This window comes from Psammomys obesus, unplaced genomic scaffold (assembly GCF_907164565.1).
Source record: "Psammomys obesus unplaced genomic scaffold, mPsaObe1.curated_primary_1811, whole genome shotgun sequence".
In the NCBI taxonomy this organism is placed as follows: Eukaryota; Metazoa; Chordata; class Mammalia; order Rodentia; family Muridae; genus Psammomys; species Psammomys obesus.
In genome coordinates, this window is record NW_026586383.1 from 10,569,729 (window position 1) to 10,579,993 (window position 10,265).

General features: G+C 50.5%; 1 protein-coding gene across 2 annotated transcripts; it reads right to left on the reverse strand.

Moving 5' to 3' along the window:
• Positions 1 to 1,583: 1,583 nt before the first annotated feature.
• On the reverse strand, positions 1,584 to 9,619 carry Higd1a (HIG1 hypoxia inducible domain family member 1A). Of its 2 annotated transcripts, none has more exons than XM_055601618.1 (4): positions 9,478 to 9,619; positions 4,307 to 4,421; positions 2,213 to 2,347; positions 1,584 to 1,748 (listed from the first exon to the last, which is right to left on the reverse strand). In XM_055601618.1, the coding sequence occupies exons 2-4, from the start codon at positions 4,401 to 4,403 to the stop codon at positions 1,699 to 1,701; spliced, it is 282 nt and encodes a 93-aa protein (XP_055457593.1). In that variant the 5' UTR covers positions 4,404 to 4,421; positions 9,478 to 9,619; the 3' UTR covers positions 1,584 to 1,698. The 2 variants fall into 2 exon arrangements, with proteins under 2 accessions (XP_055457593.1, XP_055457594.1); XM_055601619.1 differs by having other exon boundaries at positions 4,307 to 4,425; positions 9,478 to 9,556.
• Between the last annotated feature and the right edge of the window lie 646 nt (positions 9,620 to 10,265).

Below are 10,265 nucleotides of genomic sequence, written 5' to 3' on the forward strand. Positions count from 1 at the left end.
CTAGCATGCCAGTGACCTTTCCTGGTACTCTTCCAAGGGGCAATTCCATCTACTCTGCACTAAAACTTACAAAGCCAAGCCTTGAGGCCAGTCCTACAGGCAGCCTGGTGCAAGGATGCGGGCTGCTGAGACACTGCCTGCCTCCTAGGCCAATGCTCCAGCCACGTGACCCGGGCCTGTCTTCGGGGTGTCCTACCTCCTACACCATTACTGCACGCTGAAGTCAGGGGCAGCAGGATGGCTCAGCAGGACCTACAAGGTAGGAGAGCGGACGCCTCCAAACTCCTCTGTGACTGCTGCATACACAAACAGAAGAGATAAACAGGGAGGGGGCTCGCTGGTTAACAGTAAGAATTGCTCCTGCACAGAACCAGGCTCAGTTCCCAGCAACTGCCTGTAGTTCTAGCTCCAAGGATCCTCAATCCCAAGGACACCTGCAGCGCCCCCCCCACGCACATACCCACGTCATATGCACACCTACAGGCAAGTGAAAACACACATTTCTCAGAGCCATGTGGAGCACACGGTAAGTACCCAACAGACGCCAGCAGTCACACCTGGCTGTACATGGCCTTTAACTGTCTCCCAGCATGGGTACAAACGCGCTATGTGTTTCTAATCTTTGTGCTGCTCAGTGCTGAAATAGACACAAGACATCTGATACGTTCACGTAATTTAATATCAGTACATATGCCATGGTGTCACTATGGAATGTAAGTTCAGGCTGACGGGAATTTGACAGTGCGCTAAGCATTCTGTAGATCCAAGTTTGTGTGGAAAGCTTTGAAAACCCAGCCCACCTCTCACCTCTCAGTTTCGGCGCCCTAACATTCATGATTCCTACAGAGAAGGTGGACACTCGGCCTATGGGAAGCCAGGCCCTTTATCTGTGCCTTCCACTTACAGCAGCCATTTCTGCTGGGGTGCAGCTCAGCGGTGCAGCGCAGCCCAGCCTCCGTGGGACCCTGCACTTAATGCCCAGCACCACAAAAAAGAAGCAAAAATACCTCTATTTCAAGACGGCATTTAAGAACTATCCTATTACTAAGCAGCAAAAATATAACTTTGCAGTTATTAAAAAAAAGCTGACGTGGAACCCACAATTATTGTTTGTAAGTGTGACTAACAGACACTGCTCCTCCCAAGCTCTATCAGCTTTCCAGGTTGCGCGCGCGCACACGCACGCACACACGCACACACACACACACACACACACACACACACACGCCTCTCCCTGTCCTTCCCACTCAGTGTCAGCCTTTGTAAGTTAGTTATGTTTCATGTACTCTTTGGGAAGCGTTTCTGGAAGTCTGAAGCCAGACCACAGACAAAGGAATGATCGGGGGCAAAGGGGATTCCTCTCTGCCCCCTTCCAAAGCCACCTGCGCTGCAGCGCTGTGTCTGGACTCTCTGCTGCCCCCTTCCGGTGACTTTCATCATAAGCGTGTAAGGGAAGCACGACTACCAACCTCGTTCAGGTGACAGGCCTCTTTCGTGTTAACTGACTCCCCTGAGTGACCTAGTTATAGGCATTAACAGTTTGGCCACCAGGCAGACCAGGCTGGCAAGAAAGTACGCCCACATTCATACCGGGTTACCTCTAACCCACACGTATTTATTATAGACACAAACACGGAACCTCAATATGAGACGTCTACCTAAGCAAGCACTTCCCAGACCAAGGCAGCGGCTCTTCTTCTAAGGCTTGCGCTTGGCCCAGAATTCTTGATACATGGAATAGGCCATACCTGAGGAAAAAGGAGAAAAGCATTAAACCTCCCCTTCAGCACTCAGAAAGCACACTCCACAGCACAGCTACAAGCTGCCAAGCATGAGGGCCACTGTGAGCAGCTCACTACTCACACGGTTTTAAAAACAGCCACTACACAACACCAGATAATATCGGTATATGGTGATGCCGGTAAAAGCAGGTACACTTTAGAATCTTTTCTACCTTCCCAAGTTCAACACAACAACCATATCCTTCTCAAAAAACTGTTCCTGTCAACCTATGCTCAGGATTTGAGCAATGACACTAAAGAGTTACAGAATAAGGATTTATCTATAACAGGAGGTAAAACTTTGTCACTGCTTTAATTAACTAATTATTCCTTCACAAAAAAAAAAAGAGAGAGAGAGAAGGGATTTTCAAACGGCTTCAAGATCAGCAAAAATAACTTATTTGCTCTGCAAACGTCCTGTCGGCACCTACCGAGAGTCATGGCCCCCACGACAAAGCCCTGGGCAGCCACACGCATGTGGATCAAGTGAATGGACATCTTCGTATTTCCTCTGCTCTTCAGTTTGTATAACCCAAATGCAACAATTGCTGCAAATCCTGCCATTCCTGCAAAACACATATTTATAACTACGTTAGATGCATGGGGGAAGGACCAAGACAATTTCACCACTAATCAGTGGACTCTGCTGTTTTTGTAAGGACATTTTATCAGATCAGTAATTAATTAACACACAAATGAAACTTTCAATATTTTTTGCTTCACAAGCCCAAATCTAGAGTTTATAGTGATCAGTAGCAAATCTAGATAAGATCTTTTTCTTGGTCCCCCCCCCCCCCCCCCCCGTGTAGCCCTGGCTGTCCTGGACTTGCTTTGTAGACCAAGTTGGCCTCAAACTCACAGAAATCCACCTGCCTCTGCCTCCCCAAGCGCTGGGATCACGGGTGAGCCATCGAACCTGGCTATAGTTTTTTTTTATTTTTTTTACATTAAGCATCTCTCTGTGCCCTAGCTGAACTCTACCTGCCTCTGCCTCTCAAGCAAAGCAGCTGGGTCTGTGTGCCCATTCATCCCTGGCCTGGCTAGCTACAGATTTGCTATGAACAGTGGATGACCTTGAATCCTGACCCTCCTGTCCCTCCCTGCCAAGTGCTGGCTTATAAGCATGTGCCACTCTGCCCAGCTAGTGATAACCTCTGAAAAAATGTGGGTCTGCAGAGTGCGCAGACAGATCTAAGAATGGGGTCAGGGCGAGGCCTCAGAAGGTAGAGGCACCTGCTGCCCAGCCTGACGACAAGCTCAATCTTTGGATTCCAGGTTGTTCTGTTTTGTTTTTCTAAAGCCAGAAATGGCAGGTATCTAATTCCAGCAGCATTTCCGTGGACAGACTGGAGGTGGACACAGGAAGGTTACCCCGGTGGCCAGCTAGCCTGGAGGATGTGTGCAGAGAGAACAAGACAGCTGCCTCAATATGACAGGAGAGAACTGACTCCTGAAAGCCGTCTTCTGCCCTCCACATGAGCACTGTGGTACGTGAGCACACATAACACTAATAAAGAAGTGGGATTTTACTCTAACAGACCACACATATTCTCAAATGTTTAGCAAATTTTGACAAAACACAATCATGCATCAGACCACAAAAAAAAAATCAAAACAAAACCAAAAAGTGAATTTCAAAAGGGCTAAAACCTAGACCTAAAACCAATTTAGCAATATGAAACAGGCAGTACAGACACACTACAGAGTCTGCACTTGGGCCTGGCTGTCAGCGGAAAGTGAGTCAGTAAGTAGCTGCCAGCACTGAAAGGACAGGACAGCATACTCCCTAGGGCAAGCCAGCAAGTTGTTACAGGAGGGGGGGGGGCCAGCCTCACCTTCTCCTGCGGGCTTCTGCGTGGACCAGGGAAGGACTGTCCTGCCTCGGTGACTGTGACAGCCAGCGCAGCGGTGCCCAACCTTTCTGACGCTGTGACCTTTTAGTACGGTCCTCAGGCTGTGGCGACCCCAACCAGAAGATGACATGTTGCTACTTCATAACTGCAATTTTGCTACGGTTACGAATTATAATGTAAATATCTGTGTTTTCCATTGGTCTTTGGTGACCCCTGTGAAAAGGGTCGTGGCCCACAGGTTAAGAACCACTGCTCTGGCAGTCAAGTGAAGGAGTCTGGCTGAGGCACTGCCCAGATCAGACTGGCCTGAAGTCAGGTATGTGAGTCCTGTCTTGATTGGCACTGGGAGGGTCCCACCCACTGTGGGTGGGGCCATTCACTCCTGGGAGTGAGCTGGCTAGCAGCATCCCTCCCTAGCTTCTGCTTCAGGTCCCTGCTCTGACTTCCTTCAGTGACAGACTGCTACCTAAGGAGTAAGACAAATAACCTCATTTCCTCCTTCTGCACACACACAGAACGCTTTTATGATGACATTTATACGATGCTGATCTTATAACACTTCAACACAACTTTTAAAACGGTATTTTAGGATCTACTCAGTAGACAAATTTACCGTGCTTGCGCTGGCCCAAGCTTCCCGCACACTGGTTATCAGAGCACCAGCCAACTTACCAATGGGGACAAACGGTGTCTCTTTAGCTTTCCGAATAAACTTGGACCCCTGGCCTTCATCATATGAAGAAAGTGAAAGGTCTGTGTTGGTCGACATTGTGATTTCTTGAAGAGTCTTCCTGAAGGAGAAAAAAATGTTTACAGTTCTGTAATCAAAAGCATCTAGAATATTATTCAATACTGAAATGACCTACTACGCCTACATCTATTTTCTGTGAACTTGAAAAACAATTTTAGAATTCTATTTTCACAATTAAAGAGGACTGTATACATTTATTCTTCCATCGTTCTGCCTTTGCTCTCGTATAACAATTTTTTCTTTAACATACTGTGGAAAGCAGCCATGTCCTTTTAAAAGAGTGTGTAGGTGTTTGCTCGTCTGTGTATCTGCTTGCAGGTGCCCCAGGAGGCCAGGCCTCGGGTCCAGGGAGCTAGAGCTACGGCTGAGTTGAGTCCTGGCAATGGACCGCGGACCTCTGCAAGAGCACCAGATGCTTTTTACCATCAGGCCACTACCTCACTAGGACCTCTAAGTTTGTTTGTTTTGTTTTTTATGCTCTTAACTGCTGCCTTGCTAGCTCCACCATGCTACCTGGTTTTAGTTTTCATCTCTGTCTGTTACATTGATTAACAGTTACTGCCTCTTAGAAAGACTGCAGTTATATCCAAATCTATCTTTTTACTTCCTTTGGAGACAAAAAATAATTTTAATGCTGCTAAAAATAGCTACTTGTAGACATGCTTTCATGTTCAATTGCATAGCTTTTGGGGTTTTCTTGTTTTGTTTTGAGATAGGGTCTCTCTACATAGCTGTAGAGAACTGTCCTTGAACTCACTCTATAGACCAGGCTGGCTTCAAACTCAGAGATCTGCCTGCCTATGCCTTCTGAGTGCTGGGATTAAAGGCTGTGCCACCATGCTGCTGTTTCTTTTCTTTTTTCCTCTTTTAATTGTTAACATCACTGCAACACAAAACAACTCATTCAGGGCCTTCTCTCTGGACATCTGATCCGCATTCCTCTACCTTCCTAACGCTGCCCAGGCTTTCTCTTTAAAACTCTATCTTCTGTGATCCCAGCACTCAGGGAGGCAGAGGCAGGCAGATATCTGTGAGTTCGAGGCCAGCCTGGTCTACAAAGTTGAGTCCAGGACAGCAAAGGTTACACAGAGAAGCCCTGTCTTAAAAAAAAAAAGAATTCACTTCCACCATCACAGAGAGCAAAGGCTCTCTCTAATCATTTCTCACATAGTGAGTCCACAGACATTTCATCACAATGCAGGAATACCAAACCCATTTCATATTTATTGTATATTTCTTTTTTTTTTTTTTAAGATTTATTATATATACAGTGTTCTGCCTGCATGTATATCTGCATGCCAGAAGAGGGCACCAGATCTCACCACAGATGGTTGTGAGCCACCGTGTGGTTGCTTGGGAAGTGAACTCAGGACCTCTGGAAGAGCAGCCAGTGCTCTTACCCTCTGAGCCATGTTTCCAGCCCCCTATTGTGGATTTCATTAATGAACACCTTTGACCTGTAATCCTGATAAATAAAGAAGGCAAATAGAGCAGAACACCAATCTCCAATTGGTAGCAACTGTCCACGCATTACCACACAATCCTGGACTCCTCCTGTGAGCATATGCCCTTCAGTAGGAAAAGAACAAGGCAAGACGGCTAGTCAAGGGGCTGAGTGGCAAAGGTGTTCAAAGAAAAGCCTACTCTCCTGGGGGAATTTTTAGTTTGAAAAGTGAGCTCATCTTTCCAAGCCCTAGACTCCCCAAGGAGTCAATACAGCCATCTACCTGAAAAGAAAACTAGCTGGCTAGAACATTCAGATTAGAACGATCTTTTGATCTTTTCTTTTCGTCGTTTTTTGTACTCCATTACTTCCTAATACAATAAATCATGAGCTTTTGTTACACAAAGCTCAGTAAGCTCAAGGTTCAGGATGCTCCTTACATTTGCAAAAATGAAGCAAATACTGACAGGCGTAGTGCACACAGCTGTAATACTAGCACTCAGAGTCTGAGCCAGGAGGAACTTGAGTTCCAGGCCAGTCTGGACTACAAAGAGACCCCACCTCAAAGAAAGCAAAACAAATCAACTAAAATTTCCAAATAGGCTACAGAGGGTATCCTGACTCCAAGAAAAAAAACAAGCACACAAAAAATCCAAAAACAAACACTGAAATACCTGACGGCTCAAAGCTCAGGTCGTTTTAAAAGGGGAGTGGACAGAATGTACTCAACTGGCCACAGTATAATCCATACTGAATCACAGGAGAATATCTTCACTGGAAGAGGTTTGAGGTTTCATGAATACTGAGGCTGCAAGAGCTGTGTGGGTGGGCTCTGCGGGGGGGGGGGGGGGGGGCTAGCCCGGCTGCACCGAGGCCTGTGGAGTCATTACCTCCCTTCTCCCATGTCTGCAAGTGTCTCAGGGGTAGTCTGTCTATCACAAACCCCCGTTCTGGCTCCCTCTACTCCAGCGCCCGTCTTTTCGGTCCTGGATTCTTCCGAGCACTTGCAGAGCTGACTGTTCTGTCCCGGCAGCTTTCCCCCTTGCCTCTTCGGTCTACTTCACAAAATTTCCCAGGTAACCCTCACGGTCACAGGCTTGCACCTGAACGGCCTCCTCTGGAAGGCTGTCTGTCTCCGGGTTGTTTTTAAGGACTCTGCTTATGCACTCCTATAGAACCCTGCGCTTCACAATGATGCAGACACTTGTTTGATTCCCTGAAGCCAGGGCGCTGCACTGTCCTGCCTGCAGACGTCCCCACGCCAGCTACAAAGCTCTGCATAAAGTGCCCGTCAGAGCTGAGTCGGGCGGACGGAACAGTGAGCCGTACTCACCTCAGTGTCGATTTCCCTTCATTATTCTTAAACTGAACCTGTGAGAACAAGATAGCCTGAGTAGGTCTTGGTTCCTTGAAGCTGTAAGTGACAAGGTTATCAGACTACAATCTCTATTCCTTTGTGGCTGGGTGGGGTGGACTTTAATCCCAGCACCCAGCAGGCTGAAGCAGGTGGATCTCTGACAGCTACATAATATCTCAAAAATATAAACCAGGGGCTGGAGAGATGTCTCAGGTCATGAGCACCAGCTTCAACACCCTGTCTCAAGAGAACAACGAACATAATGAAATCAAACTCACAAAAGATGCCCACGAGGCACGACCCAGTGGATGCCTGGCAGTCCAGAGCTCAAAGCAAGCCACGTCGCTGGAGATATCATTACATGACTCAGCCAACAGGGGCGTTTGCCCCGATGCATTAGGACACGCCTATAACTGTATATGCACCTGGCTACCAGAAAGGACCACAGAAAGGAGAGGTAACAGAAAGGAGTTGGGTCTGGGGGCATCTGGATGTAATCTCAGCATGCAACTCAGCAAGGCAGGAGACCTCAAGTTCAAATCTAGCCTGGGCTACACAGCAAGACCTTGCCTAAAAAATAAATAAAGGATGGAAGAAAGAGAAAACAAAGAAACAACTAATGCCAGTCTGTCTCTGATCGAGGAATTTTAGAATGCAATCAGATGAAACATGAATACTTAAAATCCAACACAGACCAGAACTGTCATTCTAAATTCAACTCAGACCTTTTTACCATCTTAAAGATGATGTAACTCTAATGTAATTAGCACTAAACAAAAAATACTTTCTAGCTGGGGAGTGGTGGGCCATGCCTATGATCCCAGCACTCAAGGAGGCAGAGGGAGGGGGATCTCTGAGTTCCAGGCCAGCCTGGGCTACAAAGCAAGTGCTGGACAGCCAAGACTACACAGAGAAACCCTGTCTTTGTATCTATCTGGTTTTTTGAGACAGGGTTTCTTTGTGTAGACTTGGCTATCCTGGAACTCACTCTATAGACCAGGCTGGCCTGGAACTCTGAGATCTGCCTGCCTCTGCCTCCCAAGTGCTGGTATTAAAGGAGTGAGCCACCACCGCCTGGCCTATACCCTTATTTTACAGGTGGAGAAATGGGTTTGAAGGGCCTTGTGAATTGTTCCACACCAGGAGCACAGCTCTGGAAGGGCTGGATTAGAATCTGGCTCCCTATATACAGTCCACAGGTTTTTTGGTGGATAATATATTTACTATTAAATGAACACTTATGTTACGGGTGCAAAATTGAACTGAAAACATAAAAATTCATTCCTAACAGAACCCCGTTACGAATACTGCCTTTGAACTGTAAAAACTGTGCACAAATACTAAAGTTAAATGGACTCCTCTTTCTTCAGTTAAATTCTCTAACAATTTCGATTCGGAAAGCTTTCCCACTAGATTTTCTTTTATTATCTCACTCATCCAACGACTGATGTGTACCTGTCAGAAAGTAGGACATATTTTTAAGTCACCATCAGCCAGATACTCAAACTTAGTTGGCCGAGCACACACTGTTCTGTAAGGTCAGGTGTGACAGCCCTTTCCGAAGGCATGGCAACCTGGGAGAGGTAGAGTGAGAACACGGCTGGGCTGGAGACCCTTCTCGGTAGGGCCCTTTGGTCCCGGTTAGTATTATCTAAAACAGTGCTTTCTTTCAGATTCTGATTTTGCATCAGCCCGCTGTGATCCAAATGGCCAGGGGCAAGACACAGGGGTGTGTATATGGAGAAGCCCTTTCAGGTCACAGCGGCGCACAGAAGGGAAGCGGGCGCCCGCACACTCCGAGCACGGGAACCACCCGAACCTGTCGGGTCGTGCATCCGAACTGAAGCCGCGGGGCGCCGCGGTACCTCCGGAAGCAGAGCCCCCGGGGGTCACCCCTTAAAGAGAGGGCCGCCGAAGTCTCAGCCGTGCTTTCCAGCCCCGCTCCCCTCGGGGCGTCCGCCACGCACCTTCCCCCTCCCGCCAGGGACACGGGTCGCCTGAGGTCGGCGCACGCCCCGGACGGCGCTCGGGGAAGGCCAGGCGGGGAGGCCGAGCGCTGCCCTCCCCTCCCCTCCGTGACCTTGGCCGGACCCTGCGCCCGGGTCGCTCGCGCGCCCGGGATCCCCGCCGTCGGCGCGCGCCCAGTCCGCGCTCTGCTTGCGGCGTTCTCCGCGGCTCCCGATCCTCCGGCCCCGCGTCCACGGGCCACGCAGGTCCCCCGGACCAGCCCTCCGCCCCGCGTCCTCCGGCCCCGCGGCCCTCGCCACCCGCCCGGCCCACGCCTCACTCACCGAGACACACGGCCCCGTCCAGTCCCGCCGGCTTCTGGCCGCTGCCCCCGAGTGCAAGATCACCGGCTTCGCCGGGCTCCGGGCCGCGGGTCCCAGCCAATCAGAGCCCAGCAGCCGGCGCGCCGGGTTCCGGACTTGACGTGCGTGGGCGCGGTGGGTGGAGCCACCCGGAGGGAGGCGCCGATTGGCTGAGGCGCCGGGTTCCGGACCTGACGTGAGGGCGCGGTGGGTGTGGCCATCGGAGCGAGGCGCCGATTGGCTGGCGCGCCGGGCCCCTCGACCCGCGGCGGCACGCGCGGTTCGTGTCGGACGTGAGGCCTGGGCGGCCGCGCTGGCGCGGGGCCGCCTGGCAGCCGCTGCCTCCGGTCCCGGTCGCCTCGAGCGACCAGTTCGCCGCGCTCTGCGCACGCGCAGGCCCGCCCGGCGGGGCTCCGCGGAGGGAGCATGCGCCGTCGGGGCTCCCCGCCCCGAGCTGCGACCTCGCCGGAGCAGGAGGAGGAGTCCCCGGGCGGCCAGCTTCCGGGGTGACAGCCGGCCGTGGGACCGCCTGTGTCCGGGGCTCACCGCGGTGAGTGACTTCCGGGAGGCCCGCGCGCGCGCGCGCTCGCCCACGCACACACGCCAAGCCGCAGTGCGCCCCGCCTGCGCGCCCCTGCCCCGCATGGGGCGGTGTGCCGGAGGGGCTCGTCTCGCTTTTTTACTGTGTAAACTGGGAGGAGGAGCCTGCTGAACCTTGGAACTTCCTGAGTTCCTCACACCTCAGTGTTCGTCTATTTAAACTGTAATTT